General features: G+C 41.6%; 1 protein-coding gene across 5 annotated transcripts in view; it reads left to right on the top strand.

The window, feature by feature from the left end:
- LOC112230402 (striatin) overlaps positions 1-21,284 on the top strand; it is a 90,657-nt gene that overhangs the window by 48,842 nt on the left and 20,531 nt on the right. For 3 of the 5 annotated variants that reach the window (XM_024396691.2, XM_024396692.2, XM_024396690.2), the window contains exons 2-7: positions 2,012-2,115; positions 11,941-12,017; positions 14,677-14,758; positions 18,890-19,060; positions 19,461-19,596; positions 20,501-20,660. In XM_024396691.2, the coding sequence (XP_024252459.1) occupies positions 2,012-2,115; positions 11,941-12,017; positions 14,677-14,758; positions 18,890-19,060; positions 19,461-19,596; positions 20,501-20,660 (730 nt within the window). Of the gene's footprint in view, positions 1-2,011; positions 2,116-8,605; positions 8,750-11,940; positions 12,018-14,676; positions 14,759-18,889; positions 19,061-19,460; positions 19,597-20,500; positions 20,661-21,284 lie in introns of those variants that run through there. The other 2 variants (XM_042310901.1, XM_024396693.2) reach the window with 2 other exon arrangements.

Below are 21,284 nucleotides of genomic sequence, written 5' to 3'. Positions count from 1 at the left end.
GTAGGTCTTAAAATTAGCAGCTGACATCTTAAGGTTTTTTTAAAGAATGCATGTGAGACTGGTTCCATGTACAACAAGATAGGCAGAGAGGAAGAGAGAAAAATAACACAACAGTTTAATTACCTCTGATTGTGGACATTTTTACCAGCAATAAAGCTTCCACGGCCTGTTCCTTGTACAGTGAACATACATCTGGCAATATCTACATTTGAATAGCTGAACAATGGACTATTCAACCTTTACTAAAGAATAGTCTAATAGCCGAACTAGGTGTGAGGGGGAAAAAAACGTCCTATCACCGACCAGATTTGCCCTAATGACCAAGGGGGGGGTTAGAGCACTGATTATGCTTTTGGGTCCCAATGCACTTCGGTGTCTCTAACTGGCAATGAATGGGCAATATAAACCAAATAATAAACTGATAATTGTGCACGACTTCAAATGAAACAAGCAGGGAGCAGGATTCAAACCCGAATATGGCCTGTGTCTGTAAACGTTAAAAAAAAGAAAAGTGTAATTAAATTGTTTCCAGTTAGTCACCAACACTCTGGTTAACATAAACTACCTAACCATCTCTGCTAGGGTGAGTAAAATGGTCAGAGTGGTCTCATTTGTGTCTGGAAGTAGCTAGCAAGCTAGCCAATGTTCGCTTGTGTGCTTGACTGCCGTTGTAAGAGCAGAACGCTCAAATCAATCCTGCCCCTCGGCCTGAACGTCCAGTGTGTGCTCCAAGAGCGAAACGAGTTTTTTTTTTGTTTGTAATAAAATAGATACACCATAATATTAATCTAATTAAGCAAGTACCAGTCAAAGGTTTGGACACACCTACTCATTCCAGGATTTTAATTTATTTTTACTATTTTCTACATTGTAGAATAATAGTGAAGACATGACAGCTATGTAATCAGTACTCCTTCCTCCCCGTCTTGGACTGGAACCCCAGTCTCTCGTCAGGTCCGCACGACACAGGGATTCTTTAGCTAAATAGCCCAGTACTGTACTGCCAACCATCATGTTATCCAGCGCCATATTTTCTGTTCCATCCTAACAGAAACCCAGATGGTCTTTCATTTTTCATGGAATAGAAACACCATAATAATTACCAGTCAAAAGTTTGGACACACCTATTCATTCCAGGATTTTTCTATATTTTTTTACTTTTTTTTTACATTGTAGAATAATAGTGAAGACATCACAACTATGAAATAACTCATATGGAATCAGTTAAGAACAAATTCTTATTTACAAGGACAGCCTACTCCTTCCTTCCCGTCGGGTGATTAAACCCCAGCATCTCAAAGATGCCCTCCGGTGGCAAACTAGCAATAACTTGCATGAACAGAAAAAATGACTTGTCAATTAGATAACGTGCCACAGAATGCTGCAGCAGCCCGCAAGGTGTGCCGCAACTTTTAAAGGAGGAACCACTGTACGTAAATGCCAACAAAATAACTTGTTTGTGTGGTGTAACCTTAACTAGGCAGTTAAGAACAAATTCTTATTTACAGTGACGACCTACCCCGGCCAAACCGGGACGATGCTGGACCAATTGTGCGCCGCCCTATGGGACTCCCAATCACGGCCGGAGGTGGTACAGCCTGGATTCGAACCAGGGACTGTAGTGACCCCTCTTGCACTGAGATGCAGTGCCTTAGACTGCTGTGTGTGTGTGTGTGCTAACTATTTAACTGTACTAGAATGCTTAAAAGGCTGCTAAAATTGTAAATATTGGTTATCGGTATCGGGTTTTTTTTGGCAAGGAAAATATTGTGTATCGGTGCACCACTACTTACATACATACCTTCTTTTGTCTCTCCTGGTCTAATGTTCACCTTGAATTAAACACCTACAGTCACTACTACTGGTACTGATACTACTGCTGGTACTATTACTACTACTACTACTATTGCAATCACTACTACCACTACAACTTACACTGCCATAAAAAGATAGCTCAGCTGAAGCAAAAACACACATTTTATTCAGGAAATTTACCTCTTCTCTCCTCCAGGCCCAGATAGCCTTCCTGCAGGGTGAGAGGAAGGGCCAGGAGAACCTGAAGAAGGACCTGGTCAGAAGGATCAAGATGCTGGAGTATGCCCTCAAACAGGAGAGGTGAGGACCACATTACACTCGACTACACCACACCTTCAGTCTTTATGGTAGGGGCGGACAACTAGGGGGGCTTTGGTTCTAGGGGGGCTGAGTGGGTGTCTACTCGTTGATTTTTCTGTTTTGCGCATACATTTTTTCTGTTTGCGCGTACCCTTCTCACACTGTCATGCTGAACCGTACTGTGCTTGCTTGAGTATTTTCCTTTCAAACTGTCTTGTGCAGTACTGTTCTAGAACTACGGTGGATGCGTAACCAGGCCAGCGCAGAACAGGTCAATCTGGCTGGATTCAGGACGGGAGTGCCAGTTTCCCAGATCTAGATCAGACAAAAGCCAGCAGACACTCAGAAGGCCTCCAGGACTGGAGTCACCCATCCCTGCTAAATACTGTCCGGATTATGTCAACATAGCTATACATCATAATCTGCATGCCAAACATAACTGTAGGCGCTCTGTCATTTTTGAAGCATGTAGTATGCTAGCTATGATCAATATATTTTCATAGACCCAAAATCCCAAGGGGGACTCATCTCTCACTCAATATCTTTCCCCACAACAACAGGCTTGCTACAGTGGTTCTTCCTTTAAAAATTATGAGCTTATGCCGCGACCGTTAGTGGTAGATGTTGGTATTCTGTCATTGTACCACACTATCACAAGGGGGAGTTATAACCCTGATCTATCGGTAGTCTAAACTGTGGCAATTAATGTCTTGTCTGTTGGTCCTCCATTAAAGACCAAAAAGGGGTTAAAGAAAATTGTGATAAATAAAAATACCTGTTTCATTTAAGGACCAAATAATTGACAGCTGTGCCATATAGAGGGCAGAAATTATAAAATATTAAAGCATTCTGCGGCAGACTGCAAGCTGTGCTGCAGTACGATGCAACTTTTGAAGGAAGAACCACTGTATACTGTAAATTGATATCTTACTGGAGGAAAATTAAACAGTGGTTTCCCAGGACCAGAATTGAGGAACACTGCCTCAGTAGTATCACATGACGTGTGCGCACACACAGACTGTGGAAATATTAGCATTGAGACATTACTATTTTATCCCATCACATACTGTTCCTTCCGAAAGTATTCATACTCCTTGACCCATGCAGCCTGAATTCAAAATTGATTAAATTGGGACTGAGAACAATGAATGGAGCCAAATACAGGCAAATCCTTGACGAGAACCTGCTTCAGAGTGCAAATGACCTTAGACTGCGGCGAAGATTTTACTTTCCAACAGGACAATGACCTTAAGCATACAGCTAAAGCAACACTGGAATGGCAAGAGAACAAGAATGTGAAAGTCCTTGAGTGGCCCAGCCAAAGCCCAGACTTGAATCCCATTTGAAAAACTGGAAAGACTTGAAGATTGCTGTTCACCACCGATCCCCATCTAACTTAACAGTGCTTGAGAAAATCTGCAAGGAAGAATGGGAGAAAATATCCAGATCAGTTTTGCACATAGACTCAAGACAACTCAAAGTTGCTGCCAAAGGTGTTTCTACAAAGTATTGACTTGGGTGTGAATACTTATTTAAATTAGATATTTATATATTTTATTTTCAATACATTCCTAAAATCATGTTTTTAATTGTCATTTTGGGCTATTGTGTTTCGATGGGTAAGAAAAATATATTTAATCAATTTTGAATTCAGGCTGTAACACAACAAAATATGGAATAAGTATTGTAACCTCTTGTCCCCTACACATGTGTGTTAAACACGCGCGCACACACACATTGTGGGAAAATGCAGCACCGAGGCGGCGCCGTGTCCCCTTTAACCACATTCCCACAGTCATGTGCTGCTCACACCTTGTCATGGGTAATGCAGCACGACGTCACGTCCCTCTTCCACCATATAATTGCATAATGGACATCTAGAATAATTCAACAGGGTCTTTCTCTGCTACACACTACTAGGCAACCTGCGGATTAGACTAGACTGGCTACATGGGAGGCTTTGACTGGTCATGTGGTTTGGATAGTTAAAACCTACAGTTGAAGTCGGAAGTTTACATACACTTAGGTTGGAGTCATTAAAACTTGTTTTTCAATCGCTCCACAAATTTCTTGTTAACAAACTAGTTTTGGCAAGTCTGTTAGGACATCTACATCTACTAAGTAATTTTTCTAACAATTGTTTACAGACAGATTATTTCACTTATAATTCACTGTATCACAGTTCCAGTGGGGCAGAAGTTTACATACTATGACTAGGCCTTTAAACAGCTTGGAAAATCCCAGAAGATTATGTCATGGTTTTAGAAGTTTCTGATAGGCTAATTGACATAATTTGAGTCAATTGGAGGTGTACCTGTGGATGTATTTCAAGGCCTACCTTCAAACTCAGTGCCTCTTTGCTTGACATCATGGGAAAATCAAATGAGCCAAGACAAAAAAATTGTAGACCTACACAAGTCTGGTTCATCCTTGGGAGCAATTTACAAATGCCTGAAGGTACCATTTTCATGATGTACAAACAAAAGTATGCAAATATAAACACCATGGGACCATGTAGCCACCATACCGCTCAGGAAGGAGACGCATTCTGTCTCCTAGAGATGAACGTACTTTGGTGCGAAAAGTGCAAATTCATCCCAGAACAACAGCGAAGGACCTTGTGAAGATGCTGGAGGAAACGGGTACAACAGTGTGTATATATATCCACAGTGAAACGAGTCCTATATCGACATAACCTGAAAGGCCGGTCAGCAAGGAAGAAGCCACTGCTCCAAAACCGCCATAAAAAAGCCAGACTACGGTTTGCGTCTGCACATGGGGACAAAGATTGTACTTTTTGGAGAAACGGGGTGGCTGCATCATGTTGTGGGGGTGGCTGCATCATGTTGTGGGGGTGGCTGCATCATGTTGTGGGGGTGGCTGCATCATGTTGTGGGGGTGGCTGCATCATGTTGTGGGGGTGGCTGCATCATGTTGTGGGGGTGGCTGCATCATGTTGTGGGGGTGGCTGCATCATGTTGTGGGGGTGGCTGCATCATGTTGTGGGGGTGCTTTGCTACAGGAGGGACTGGTGCACTTCACAAAATAGATGGCATCATGAGGAAAGAAAATGATGTAGATATATTGAAGCAACATCTCAAGACATCAGTCAGAAAGTTAAAGCTTGGTTGCAAATGGGTCTTCCAAATGGACAATGACCCCAAGCATACTTCCAAAGTTGTGTAAAAATGGTTTAAGGACAACAAAGTCAAGGTATTGGAGTGGCCATCACAAAGCCCTAACCGCAATCCTATAGAAAATGTGTGGGCAGAACTGAAAAGGTGTGTGCGAGCAAGGAGGCCTAGAAACCTGCCTCAGTTACACCAGCTCAATGGGCCAAAATTCACCCAACTTATTGTGAGAAGCTTGTGGAAGGCTACCTGAAACGTTTGACTCAAGTTAAACAATTTAAAGGCAATTCAACCAAATACTAATTGAGTGTATGTGAACTTCTGACCCACTGGGAATGTGATGAAAGAAATAAAAGCTGAAATGAATCATTCTCTCTGCTATTATTCTGACATTTCACATTCTTAAAATAAAGTGGTGATCCTAACTAACCTAAGATGGAGAATTGTTACTAGGATTAAATGTCAGGAATTGTGAAAAACTGAGTTTAAACGTATTTGGCAAAGGTGTATGTTAACTTCCGACTTCAACTGTAGCCTGGAATCCAAACTCTATTATGCTCCGTTTCATTTTGAATTCCAGGCTAGGTAGGAATCATGGGTGAAACGGAATATGCCAGTTTGGTGTCCAGGCTTTACAATGGTGAAACGGAGCATACCAGTTTGGATTCCAAGCTTTAGCCATCCCAACCACATGTCCAGTCTCCTATTATCGGTTTGGATTCCAGGCTAGCTAGAGCCTCACTCTGTCTTAAACCTACAGAGTCTGGTAGGGTGGATGAAGAAATTTAAGAAAACCTGAACGGCATGGTCTTTCTGAGAACCTCTGCCACTCGCCCGCCATGTGATTATAGCCTCGGAACGAAATTTTCCCGGCTTACTCCATGTCACTCACCCACCCTTTTCTTGCTCTCTCGTTCACGGTCTTGTTCTCTCTTGGTCTCCTTTGCCCTCTTGTTCTCATTCTGTTTCTCTTTCTCTCTGTCGTCACTCTTTCTGTCCTTATCACACTCTCCTTGTCCATCCTTCCCCCTCTCTTTGACCCCGCCCGTCTCCCATCTGTTTAACTTTTTCTGCCCTTGTCGCCTCGCCTTTCTGTTCTCCGTCTCTTCCCTTTTGCACACTTTCCTTTTCTCTCCCTTGCTCCCACTCTCTCTCCTTCTCTCCCTTGCTCCCACTCTCTCTCCTTCTCTCCCTTGCTCCCACTCTCTTTCTCTCCCTTGCTCCCACTCAATTGAGCATGAGTCATTCTGCATCATTCTGAGTTTTGACTGGTCTTATACGTTTCTCCCTCTGCCTTTCCATGTAGGAGAAACCTTGAGCATCCAACCTACAGTTTATTTCAAATCGGTCTGTACAGATGCACAAATGCAAGCTAACATTGCATTCTGTATCTGTATAAGGTTGCACCTACTGTACGTAGTGTTGCCATATTTTGATTTATGCCGGAGTACTTCTTCAGTTCCTTCATCTGCGTTCTGCACTAAAATGAAAGAACTAGAGAGTAAACATATTGACTAGTTTGAGAGAAGCATCCACAATATTACGTTCACCTGTTCCCTGTGTACAAATCATTGCGGATGAATGAGAGGAGATGATTCGAGGAAACTACATTAGACTACTAAGATCCACCCCTGTAGCCCAGTCCAAGCTCTGTTTGTGCTGTCTTGCCAACTCCTATGGTCTCTGTCATGTTGAGCTCCCGGGTGGTGCAGCGGTTTAAAGCACTGCATCTCAGTGCTAGAGGCGTCACTACAGACCCTGGATCGATTCCAGGCTGTATCACAACCGGCCATGATTGGGAGTCACCTAGGGCAGTGGAAACTTGGCCCAGCGTCGTCCGGTTTTGGCTGGGGTAGGCCGTCATAAATACAATAAATAAATATGTAAAATCATTGGAGTTTTCAAGACTGCACAAACAGATCTGGGACCGGGCTGAAACTCTTGGACTGTGACAAAGTCGAGGGCTGTGTCCCAAATTGCACCCTAATCCTAACATTGTTAATTTCTTTTGACCAGAATCATAATGGCCCTGGTCAAAAGTAGTACACTAGGGAATAGGGTGACATTTGGGATGCAGACAAGGTCACCCCCATGGTTAGCAAGAAGGCTTCATTTTTAGTTCCCCCCACAATGAAATCGGGGAGAGGACTGTGGATGTGTGTCTGTCCGTTAGTCACATGCGATATCTCAGATAGCACTAACCCGATTTTGACGAAACGGTGTAATGATCCGTCTTGCAATAGAGATTCAGCATTTACAAAATTACACTGATTGGCCAGATGGTGGCACTATAAGATATTGAAAATGCTAACTTTAAAAGGTCACGCCCCTCAGCCCATTTGACAGAAAGTCATGAAATTCAGTACATTGGTCCCTCTCCTTACAAGGAACAAATTTGCCACGATGTTCCACCATTTTTAATTTTGTGATAAACACTTAAAATGCTACTCTTCTGGCACGGTCTGTATGAAACTTGATATGTGGCATCGATGGACCCAGGCTTCTCAATGCATTGAATATACGTTTTGTAGTGCTTAGGTTATGAGTGTACTGATATAACGTTTTTTTTTTTTTTTAACGGCGCTGTGCCTGTTCACGCGCGTATCTGCCCTCTCATTGGCTAGAATGGTCCCACACCTGATCTTGCCTCTTCCCGACTCTCTTCTAGTCTGCATAACAGTCTCTTTAGCTAACGTTCCACTTCATACCACTCCTTGTCATTGCCAAAAAGACTGCCCATTCTGCAATCTCAAGGTTCAATATGTGCTGGATTTACAGCGGAGTCGCTCATTGGTTGTTGTTCACCCCACATGTTGTCATTTTCCATGACAACATGTTGTATTACATGTTTTGTGGTTGGAATTGTAGTCTCTGGGACATGACGACAGGGAGTGGATTCGCTAAAGAGACTGGTACCCAGGTTAACTGCCTTCCATTTTAAGACATTTATTTTCATTGTTAGAATGGCCACTTAAGGTATCTGGTCAATTTAATGGATAATCTGTGGTCGCGCACGATAATTGGAAGAAAAAAAAACAGATGCAACATCGCGAGACCTCTGGGAACGCTTGCGAAGCAGACTAGGTAGACCAGGCTGGGGTTTGAGAAGTCAATGAGAGAAGTGAAAAATTGTTCATTTTATTGAAATCTAAAGGCACAACCTAGATTCGAGCCAATGTCCTAAATTATTTGAACATGTTATTACTCTAGCTTTGTGAAAGTGACAAACTGACAAGCTTTTGCTTTTGTCAAAAACGACTTTATATCGAGTGAGTGCGTTTCGATTTGGCAGCCTGCACATGCGCAGTTTGGCACGAGATGACCTTTACACCCGATGACGTGTTTCTGTGCATGAGCTCAGCTAGCTAACATCGCCATGACATCACCTACAAGTGTGATCGAGGATTTCTTTTGGAGAAACAGTTTTTTTCCTGTCTTCATAGTGTACTGTCTTTGACTACTTTTTTGACCTCTGGTGCTCTCCGGGGTGAAGTTTCTCCGAGGTAAAGATCTAGGTTAAGCTTCCCCTCCCCCAATCTGTACCTTAACCACTAGTGGGGGAAGTGCAAAAGTGATCCAAGATTGTTTTGAATGACCTCTCCTGGTAATACTGTTCTTGACAAAAAGATAAATTTTTAGTTTTTGGGGCTGTAAATAAGTGATGATGATGATGGTAATGAGGATAATGATGCAAAGAATCACTGGAAATTAGCATAAGATGGTGCAATGCACTTAACTGTTTTACAAAATCAAATCAAATTTATTTGTCACATACACATGGTTAGCAGATGTTAATGCGAGTGTAGCGAAATGCTTGTGCTTCTAGTTCCGACCATGCAGTAATATCTAACAACTAATATAACCTAACAATTTCACAACAACTACCTTATACACACAAGTGTAAAGGAACGAATACGAATATGTACATAAAAATATATGAATGAGTGATGCCCGAACAGCATAGGCAAGATGCAGTAGATGGCATAGAGTACAGTATATACATATGAGATGAGTAATGTAGGGTATGTAAGCATTATATAAAGTGCCATTGTTTAAAGTTAATTACATCAAGATGGCAAGATGCAGTAGATGGTATAGCGTACAGTATATACATATGAGATGAGTAATGTAGGGTATGTAAACATTATATAAAGTGACTAGTGATAAATTGATTACATCAATTTTTCCATTATTTCCATTCGATGTGTCAATGTTTTGATTTATAAATCCCTTTGTAAACGTTTTGAAAAACAAATGAGTTAAATGACCATGATATTGATTAAGACAATGATGGTGGTGATGGTATTTTTAAAGTAATCCATCATCCCCTCAGTGTCTTATCCTCTTATAGAATTACCAGCACTCCACTCACCTAATCCTCTCACCTCATGGCTTTTGTTTGTAGGGATTCAATGTTTGAGTGACACCAAGTCAAGTCGCAGTCTAGCTAACCAAGTAGAAGTTCTCATATAAGCGCATCTTCACAAGAGGGCACCCATCCAGGGCCTGTATTCATAAAGCCTGTCTTAGTAGGAGTGCTGATCTGGGATCAGTTTTCTTTTAGATTATAAGGAATATAATATAATTATAAGGGACCTGATCCTAGATCAGCACTCATACTCTGAGACTTTTTGCCCCACTGTGTGTGTGTGTATATATATATATATATATGTGTGTTTGGGCACCCCTCTGAGGCTGCATAATAATTTACTCTGTTGTCACAGAAAAGGATCACAGTGGCATGCCATTCATTTTCTAATAAAAGCTGAATACTGGGGTATTGTCCAGACAAAGATTTTTAGTGTAGCAATATTAAGTTGTATGAAATTAAATCAGATGTGAAAAATAGGCTATGCAAAAATGTGGGCACCCTTGTCATTCTGTTGATTTGAATACCTGTAACTACTTAGCACTGATTGGAACACACAATTGGTTTGGTGAGCTCATTAAGCCTTGAACTTTATAGACAAGTGCATCCAATCATGAGAAAAGGTATTTAAGGTGGCCAATTGACTCTCCTCTGAAGAGTGGCAACATGGGGGCCTCAAAACAACTCTCAAATGATCTGAAAACAAAGATTGTTCAACATTATGCTTTAGAGGAAGTCTACAAAAAGCTATCGCAGAGATTTAAGCTGTCAGTGTCCACTGTGAGGAACATAGTGAGGAAATGGAAGACCACGGGCACAGTTGTTGTTAAGTGGCAGGCCAAGTAAAATATCGGAGAGGCAAAGGCAAAGGATGGTGAGAACGGTCAAAAACAGCCCACAGACCACCTCCAAAGACCTACAACATCATCTTGCTGCAGATGGTGTCACTGTGCATCATTCAACAATTCATCACACTTTGCACAAGGAGAAGCTGTATGGGAGAGTGATGCGGAAGTAGCCTTTTCTGCACACCCACCACAAACCGAGTCGCTTGAGGTATGCAAACGCACATTTGGACAAGCCAGCTTCATTTTGGAATACGGTGCTGTGGACTGATGAAACAAAGATTTGAGGTATTTGGTCATAACAAGGGACGTTATGCATGGCGGCAAAAGAACACCGCGTTCCAAGAAAAACACTTGCTACCCACAGTAAAATTTGGTGGGGGTTCCATCATGCTGTCGGGCTGTGTGGCCAGTGCTGGTACTGGGAATCTTGTTAAAGTTGAGGGTCGCAATGGATTCCACTCAATATCAGCAGATTCTTGGGAATAATGTTGAAGAATGAGTCACAAAGTTGAAGTTACGCCGGGGCTGGATATTTCAACAAGACAACGACCCAAAACACTGCCCAAAATCTACCCGGGCATTTATGCAGAGGAACAAGTACAATGTTCTGGAATGGCCATCCCAGTCCCCAGACCTGAATATCATTGAGAATCTGTGGGATGATTTGAAGCGGGCTGTCCATGCTTGGCAACCATCAAACCTAACTGAACTGGAGATGTTTTGTAAGGAGGAATGGTCCAAAATACCTTCATCCAGAATCCAGACACTCATCAGAGGCTGTTATTTTAGCAAAAGGAGGCTCTACTAAATATTGATGTGATTTTTCTATTGGGGTGCCCAAATTTATGCACCTGTCTAATTTTGTTTTGATGCATATTGTACATTTTCTGTTAATCCAATAAACCTCATTTCACTACTGAAATATTACTATGTCCATCAGTTATTTGATAGATCAAAATAAAATTGCTGATCCAAACACCTAATTATTTATAAATGGAAATCATGGAAATTGTCAGGGGTGCCCAAACTTTTTCATATGACTGTATAGATATAGATATATATGAGATATATTTAAATTATGTTTACCTTTATTTAAATATGTAGTATAGTTTGTGCTATATGGGCAATCTTGTGCAAAAAAAAAAACCTATTGGCTTAATATCCACCATTAAGTTTAGATTAATTTCAACCCAGTGAATTAACAAATTAATTTCTTCCCCCTGTGTAGAATCCCTCCCACCTGTTCTTAATATAATAATATATGCCATTTACAAGACAGTTCTTCAAATATATGTGTGAAGCCAGTTAATTTACAGATACAATCAACAGTGAGATGGTTATCATCTGTTAGATCATTAATGAGCTGTTAAATCACTGTGTCTGCCTTATCATTAAAGCTTTTTATTTATTTCTCCTCTCTTTCGTTCTTTCTCTCCCTCTCTTTTTCTCCCTTCCTCTCTTTTCCTTTTACCCTCAGGTCAAAATACCACAAGCTCAAATATGGAACAGAGTTGAACCAAGGAGACATGAAACCTCCCAGCTACGATGATTCCGGTAAGTCCCCGAGTGGCGCAGCGGTCTAAGGCACTGCATGCGTCACTACAGATACAAGCTGTATCACAAACGGCAGCGATTGGGAGTCTCATAGGGCTGCGCACAATTGGCCCAGCGTCGTCTGGGTTTGGCTTGAGTAGGCCAGCATTGTAAATAAATTAAGTTTCAAAAAGTTACACCTCTGTACTCTTAGTACCAACCGGTGCCAGTGACACTACTTTGAGTCCTACATCGTAAAGCTATCTTTTAATTCTGCAATTAAAATGACCAATTAAATATTTGTATGGTGCCTTTCTCAGACCTCAGGTGCTTTACATATTCAAGATTACACAATGCATTCACACACTGTAGACATCGATGGAATAAATTAAAACCAAAAATACCAAAAACAAAGCGCAACCAAATAGGGGGCGCCTAGGTTAGTGGTTGTAAATGAAAGCATGACTTTGCACATCTCAGCAGTCATCACTCATGATATATGACATTTGGGAACTACCGCCTCAATTTGGTCTTATGTAGCTAATTTTGAAGTTGTGTTTTTTTATATTGGATAAAAGTAGAGACTCAGAGCAAGAAAATTGGAAATGATACAGTCGAGGAACAATGGGGAAGTAATTATGCTTTGAAAGTTGACAAACTTGTAACCCCACTTTTGAGAAAATGTCCCTTGAATGTTTTGGTACACCTACTGGAGAGCTCTTCTTTGTCTACACCCATTCAGCATCATTCACAACCTCTTAAGCCTTAGCCCCACACATTGCTTTAAGGATTCACATGTGAGGCCATGTGCTAAACAGAGTGATTTAATTTAGTAAACAACCAACGATTTCAAGACTAGAAGTAGTAGCCTACAATAAGGTAAAAAAATACACTTTATCTAGTCCTTGTCTATAACATAATCTGACTTTGGTGCAGGTTATGTTGTTCTTCATATTACCGTAAATGTATTTGTCAGATGCACAGGATGCAGAAAGTGTCAATGGTACAGTAAAAATGGTTACTTGCATAGCCACAATATCAAAAACATTAAAGTGTCCAGATATAAATATTTTATAATTATTAGATGACGTTTACCTGACATACTTGTCGAAATTCATGGATTATGTGGAGGAAATGCCATAACCACCTCGCAGTCACATCTAGCTAAGTGGATGGGTCACTGTTGTCTAGACATGTACACAGGTTAATGAAATACAGTAGATGGCAGTAATCATCTCCCAGACACACCTGGCTAACTTGATGGGTCCTGTAATCATCTGTTGAAGTTGAGTCTTTTGTTTAGACATGTAGGTAGCTAGCTAAACAATGAACCGGTGTAATCCCAACTCATACTACTACCACCAATATAAACATTGTCATAGCTGTAGAATGAATCTGCTGGTAGCTAAAGAGCTAATCAACTAGGTTCAATGTTAGCTAGCTAACATTAGGCTATAACTAGAAACGCAAATGGATTTCTGATTTGAATAATATTACTACACAGATCATGCACGTAACGTTAGATAGCGAGCCAGCAAGCTAATGTTCGCTAGCTAGTGAACAGTAAGCTATAACTTGCAATGAAAATGACTTTCTGACAATTAGAAACGTATAATATCTGAAAATAAAGTTAGACTCTTACCCGAATACATGGATGAACACTTCACGGCAGACTGAAACCATTTAACTCCGTTTTTTTTGTAGCTATATTTTGTTTGGCCAGCGTTGTCAGCTCACTCCGGTTCACATTGACCATGGCGTGTGCAGAAAGTAGCCCATCACTTTTTCCAACTGATCTGTCGATAGCGCCTGCTAAATTCAGGGCCTCAATGTGGTTGAGAAAAGTAGCAAAACTTTTGTAGTTCTCGATGGCTAACGTTATATCGTTCAAAAATAGCGCTGTAGAAATGACTATCAACACATACTGAGCAGTTCATGTTATAGACAGAAGCATGCTACATGGCAGACCAATCCAAACTCGGCATGTCCAGCCCATGCATTATCATGCATTATCTTATTTTTGTATTGCTGGTAATGGTTTTTGAAAATGCTAGTTTTTGTGCTGTTAGGGGAATAACCTATGTGCAAATGTATTCTGCTGTTGTATTTTTTGTGTTATCTTGATCGTTTTGTTTGTCATGTTTAGTTTCTTAATCATTGTACCTAAACTGTATGTGTAAACATGTTTACGCAGGGCCCAGCTGTAAAAGCGACCTTGGTCTCAGTCTGCGTTCCTTGTTGAAATAAAGGTAGAATAATAATCTCAGCCAATCCTGTCTTGCGGGAAGGTTCCTGTCATTTTCTGTGGCAAAACCAACTGGGCTCGTAATTTAACAATTTTATTCGTATTTACAGATGGAATACAAGTTTGTTATTAAAGCAAAGTTCATGTTCCAGAAGGCATTTCTGCCAAAAAAAACTAATTTAGATTTTTTTTTTTTTTTAAATCAAATGCCACAATACTGACATGTTTCATTCAGATGTACTGTATGCATTCTGACAATCTAACCTGGATTGCACCATGTGTCCTGACCTGTTTCAATTGGAATTTTGGATTGAAATTGAATTGCATCACAAATACTGTAAGTATTTAAGTCCATGCTTCAAGATTGTGAGTGAAGCCTTAAATAACATGGTGCTTCTGTCTGTCTCATTCTTGTCTCCCCTCTCTCTCCATCAGATGAAGGGAATGAAAACGAGGTCCCGAGCCCCCCCAACAGTAGTCAGCTGGGTTGGAAACAGGGACGGCAGCTGCTCAGACAGTGAGTGCAACACACACCATTTTTTTTGGTTTTAATGGTGCCCTATGCCTGTACACTTTTTTAAGTGCTTTAAGACCTGGTGACCTGATCAGAAGGTTTGCAAGGGTGGGAGTTTCGGCTTTCCACGGTGACATCACCATGTGGAATATTGGTTAATAGACCAATAACAAAGAGCGTTCCAAACCTCTCTGCCAAAAACACAGTTTTTATCAATTTTCCCTTCCCCACTCAGACCCTTCCCAGACAGTCCTAGCAAAATTCTACTGCAGTCTACTACAGGTACTTATACTGAACAAAAATATAAACGCAACATGTCAAGTGTTGGTCCCATTTTTCATGAGCTGAAATAAAAGATCCCTACATTTTACATACACAGAAAAGGCGTATTTTGCAAAAATGTTGTGAACAAATTTGCCAAGATAATCCATCCACCTGACAGGAGTGGCATATCAAGAAGCTTATTTAAACAGCATGATCATTACACACATGCATCTTGTGTTGGAGACAATAAAAAAGGCCACTTTAAAATGTGCAGTTTTGTCACACAACACAATGCCACAGATGTCTCAAGTTTTGAGGGTGCATGCAATTGTCATACTGATTGCAGGACTGTCCACCAGAGCTGTTGACAGATAATTGAATGTTCATTTCTCTACAACGTTGTTTTAAAGAATATGGCAGTACGTCCAACCGGCCTTACAACTGCAGACCACGTGTATAATGTCAACGTTGTGAACAGAGTGCCCCATGGTGGCTGTGGGTTATGGTATGGGCAGGCATAACAACAAACACAATTGCGTTTTATCGTTGCCAATTTGAATGCACAGAGATACCGTGACGAGATCCTGAGGCCCATTGTCGTGCAATTCATCTGCCGCCATCACTTTGTGTCAGCATGATAATGCATGGCCCTATGTTGTGAGCATCTGTACACAATTTCTGAATGCTGAAAATGTCCCAGTTCTTCCATGGTCTGCATATTCACCAGACATGTCACCTGTTTGAGCATGTTTGGTATGCTCTGGATTGACGTGTATGACAGCGTGTTCCTGATCCTGCCAATATCCAGCAACTTCGCATAGCCATTGAAGAGGGGTGGGACAACATTCCACAGGCCTCAATGAACTGATGTGTTGCGCTGCATGAGGAAAATTAGTGGTCGCGTTGCTGCATGTTGCGTTTATATTTTTGTTCAGTTTAATTGTTACCCAGCAACAATTTGATATTGATATAGAAATGGTTGCATTGGGCCTTTTTAAATGCAATCCTTTATAATCTATTTAGCAGTGTGTTTTTATCTCTGCAGCTGTGAGAAACTATCCCATCACCCAATTTCTGTCTGGAAGATGTGTGGCGATGTGGACAACCAATATTATCCTGTTGTTACAACAACCACTGACTCATTAGGGAAGGCCTCTTGGAGTTGGTGATTGTACGTCACCGGAAAGTCTGTGTGTGTGTGGCTGTAGCCATAGGGCACCACCATCAGCTGCAAGTGTCTGTCTTAAGACAAAAAGCCATCAAAGGGAGGAGAATCTTCTTAATGGAGATTAAGAGCCTCGGTATGAATAGAGTAGTGGAGTAATCCCCCTGAGACTGGTGGGACGTGTGGATTGTTAGACACATACGCACACACGCACGCACACACACACTGAGACATATATAGAGCAACGTACACACAGAGTAAAATACGCACACACTTAGACACATGCTCACACACACAGTCTGAGACACATACATACACTAAGACAGACTGAGACACACACGCACACAGAGAGAGTGATATACACATTTTGAGAGACACACACACACTGTGTTACTCCTAGCATGTGAGTGCAAAGGTGTGTGAAAGTTCTTAAAAGGTTTGTACTTTGGTGCCCTCTGGGTGTCAAAAGTTGTCAGGACATAGAATGAGCAGTAGGGGATACTGAGAGAGTGTGAGTGCGTGCGTATGCTTGCGTAGGTATGAGACCTATAGAGAAAAAGGAATAGACAGAGAATACTGTGATGGATCAATGAGAAAAGTGTGTGTGTCTCATCCAGTGCCCAGCCACCCACTCACAGTACAATCTATGGAAGTACAGACTAGGGTTAACACTGCAACTCCCAACACAGAGTGAATACACACACACAATCTTTCGCTCTCTCTGCTATGCATTCTCATGATCCACACAACTCCTAGAGTACTCCGACATCAGCACATATGGCATGGCCACATCTCGATTCCAGAGAGTGGTCATTGATTTCACATGTCAGAGTACAGTTACACACACACACACACAGCACAGTAGATTGTCCACATATCCCCAACCCTAATTTCATCTCGCCAGCCTACACTATGGAACAAGGTTCTTCTTGTCGATATTACTCCAGTCAGTGTGTGATTAAAATAAAGTACGTGTGAGTGAGTGTTTCAAAATGGCACCCAAGCCTTCAAATGTGATAAGAGAGAGGGTCTGTGTGTGTGTGTGTGTGTGTATATATTTGTGTGTATGTTGTATCTGTCTACTTGTGTGTAGTGGCAGCTACAGGCAGGCACTGAACCACTCAAGGGAAAGGGTCCCTCCCCCCATCAGAACCATGAACTCACTGAACCGGACCTGACAAAGAGAGAGAGGAAAAGTGAAAGAAGGGGGGGGATAGAGAAGAGGGAGATGGGAAGAGAGCAGAGCAGAGAATCATGGAATGCAGCTAGTCTAAAGACAGTTTGAAAAGAAAAACCTGAAAAGTTCAACAGACACTTGATCAGAATCCAACATTCATAGTTACCCCTATTCTTGACTTCTAATTCTAAAATACTTGTCTTTTTTTTATCAACAATTAAAGTTAAACTTGTTTTATATATAAATACTAGGTATTGGCTAATTTGTGCATGTTATGAGCAGTTTTGCCCATTGAAGTTAAGAACTCAACATTTTAATGTTGCACGTAGCTCTAATACCCACAGCATACAGGGCCTTATGTTGGCAAAATAGATAACTTGTTGGCAAAATAGATCAAGCAATAAATCTGGGCACTAAATTGTATTATCCTTGGATGACGTCCTTGGATGAAGGAATGCGAATGCAGCATCTCATTGAGAGGAAGTGTGTGTGTGTGTGTGTGTGTGTGTGTGTGTATTGTCTCTGGTGTGTGTGTCTGTGTAACGAAGAACAGACTCTGAGATGGTGTTAGCCCATGAATGGAGGATTGTGTCTGGGCATTCAGGGCTCCTGCGACTGGAGAGGCTGGTACAGCAAGAGACGGAGAGGAACTTTTTTTCTATATATATTTTTCTCCCTTCCCTCGTCTGTTAAAGCTTGCACAAGATACTGTTTTATCAAAACCTCCGACCTTGGAGCATCAGCATCAGAACATAAGCGCGTCTTGAAGGAATAAGGATAGGATCATTTTGGTTTTACCTACTTAGTGAGGTATGTTGGGGGTTTTGGAGGGCTTTAGCGAAATTTTGCATTCGATCTCGTTAAGTAGTTTGTAAATCAGCATAGGATTGGTTTTAATTGGTTCAGTTATGCAATACTGTATAGATAGTTTGTGTTTCATTCCCTTGTTGTGCAGTGACTGAACTGATGTTTTCCGCTCTGAGAGAAATAGTTTTTCACACAATTGCTTTCTTTGGACCCTATGGTATATAAAGGAACATGTTTGTTTCATATTTAATATTTATAGCTTTGATAGGACTTTGTCTTTGGTATCTAATCTTGCTCCTGAAATGGTCAACGTCCTGCTCTATCCTGTCAGACTAACACACCAGGAACTCCACTTAAATACAGTTAACTCCAAAGAACTCTGCTTAAATATAAATGGCAATGGTTTTAGAATAACTTTCAAGTGTAATTTTAACCTTGACTCCAATCGTCTCTTTTGAAACCTAATTTACACAGTGATTTAGCGTGACACACCAAATATCATAAGCTGTCAAAAATATGACTAATATACAGTCGTGTCGCTTCTGCAATGTTATGATGAAAAAACAGGAGTAGGTGGAAGTTGCACCTAGACCCCCCTTATGGTTACGGTTAGGATTGGGGGATTAAGATAGGATTTAAAGACACTTCTCACTCTACATACAAAATCTTGAAATTATTAGGCGATCGCTCCTGTAACTTTTAATCGGGCCTTACTTTCCAGGTACCTTCAGGAGGTGGGCTACACGGACACCATCTTGGATGTAAAGTCCCAGAGGGTCAGGGCGCTGCTGGGCCTGGCTGGAGACTCTGGAGAGAGGCCGTCGGTCAGGAAACCGGAACCCATGGTCAACGGCACCGAGCCATCTTTTCAGAAGGGCAGCGGCATGATCAGGTGAGCTACCGCTAACTGCTAAAGCCTATTGCTGCTGTTATGGTTATTGCTGTGCTAAATTCTGTTGTTGTGGTGGCTAAATCCTATTGTTATTGCGATCATTAATGCTGTTGCTAATGCTATTGTTGTAGCTAATGCTATTGTTGTAGCTAATGCTATTGTTGTAGCTAATGCTATTGTTGTAGCTAATGCTATTGCTCTAGCTATTGCTAATGCTATTGAATTTTGCCATCGCTAATGCTATTGTTGTAGCCATTGCTAATGCTATCACTAATGGATAACTAGCATTCGTCAAGGAAGTCCAGTGACAAACAGTGTAGGGTTGCATGTGTAGGAGCCCTGCATTGGTTTTGTGTTGTCACTAACATCTGTCTCGTTTTCTCTCTCTTCTGTCCGTCAGTAAACCTGACATGTCTGACTCGGCCACTGTCCTTGAGGCCTTCAAGTTCATAGAAAGCGCTGCCGCCGAGTTTAGCGACGAAGATGACGACGAAGACAGCGACGGGAGGGACAAGACCATTATGAACTTGGCCACTGTAAGCAAGGACACACACACACATTCATGATCTGACTTGGGCTTCTTCATGGCTTCAATGGCTACAACAATAGAGTAACAACAGTAACAGATTGAATTAGCGACAGGCATCAATAACACTCAAGGAGAACCAGTACCAGTCACAAGCTATGTTACCGAATTCCTCATACTTCATTCTAGGGTGGTGATAAGTGAAATTGTGTAACTAAATTTTATGTTACAAAATACATTTTAGCAAGACAAATATGATTATTCATGTTCTGAATCATTCAGTGGGGTCTTTCTGTAACATATCATTAACATTATATCTAAAAAGTCAGATTTTGTAACCGAGTGCATCCGATAATAAGCACCAATCGGTGTTGACGTGGTGATGCAGGTTTCTCTTAACTTTTGAGGATTTTACATTTTGTGGTCGTTGTCTCCAAAGTTGTTTCCGTGGGTCACAAAAAGCTACATTTGCATGACACGAGCTGAATTAAATGTAAAAGGCTTTTGAAATAAAATGCTCAGTGCTCTATTTCAGAGAAGTTTGTTTTTGTGAGAAATCTTTGAAAAAGAACAGGAATTTTGAATTAATATGAAAAGCGTATAATACAATATGAAAATACTACATGTCATGACTCAAAATCAATGTCCATCTTACCTATATATTGTTTTATGTCCTGTGGATTCAAAAAGAAATATGACAAGTTCAGCGGGAAAGTGAGCCTGTCAGGTAGCAGGTAGCCTTCATTCTTGCACAGAATCCAGCCTAGTTTACGCAATGCAATTTTCCCTATTTATTTATTTAACCACGTTTTTGATTGGACCACCCTACTCATTCAGACCTACAGTTTAACACTCAATTCATTTAGTCACTCAGACCCCCTCTCTGTCTCTTCAACCCTCTCTGTCTTCCACAGATGGTGAGGAAGAAGACGTCTTCTTCCCCCTCCTCATCCTCGGACATGAGTGACGACCCGGACACAGAGGAGGCCCTGAAGGGCTTTGACTTCCTGGCCAGCCCAGATGAGATGGAAGGATCGCCCGATGTCCGGAGTGTCGAAGACAGCGGTGACTGGGGTGAGGGAGGGAGGGACGTTGGTTGGTTGGTCTGTTGGTTGGTGAACACTCAAACTAGAATAGTAAAAGTTTACATGTGGACCAAAGTGGGTCGTCTAGTAGGCCTAGTCAACAGTGAAGGGGTAATTTTGACCGCGGATCATAATTAGGACAGTGGCCAAGTAAGTGGGGACAGTCATGTATTCTCAGGACACTAGAGCATAAAAAGGACAGGAGGGCCATAGAAAGAGGACAGTAGACCAAAGGGAGGACCAGTGGATCATAGCAGGAACATTGAGTGTAACTCGGTTTCCAGCTCTAGGGCCACAGAACAGTCTCCACTGAGGGGACCTACCCTTTCCTCAGTCGCCCACTCACACAGGACCCTGTATTCTCTAACCTAGTCTTCACACAGACACAGCTGGCCACCTGCCTACTACTGTAGCTCCCTTATCCCCTTCAGCTAACAGAGAACCCCCTTCACTCCCGTCACCTAGCAACGCCATGTGTTTATCTCGACTCTATGACAAAGGGCATTCCCACTCAATCAGTGAGTCAGCGTGTCACAGGTCAGGCAGCAGTCAGTTTTCAGCCATAGAGGAAGGATGCTGTGGCGTCACTGGTTGTGTGACAGAGGAAGCCAGA

This window comes from Oncorhynchus tshawytscha, linkage group LG32, assembly GCF_018296145.1.
Source record: "Oncorhynchus tshawytscha isolate Ot180627B linkage group LG32, Otsh_v2.0, whole genome shotgun sequence".
Classification (NCBI taxonomy): domain Eukaryota; kingdom Metazoa; phylum Chordata; class Actinopteri; order Salmoniformes; family Salmonidae; genus Oncorhynchus; species Oncorhynchus tshawytscha.
This window is presented reverse-complemented; position numbering and strand designations above follow the sequence as displayed.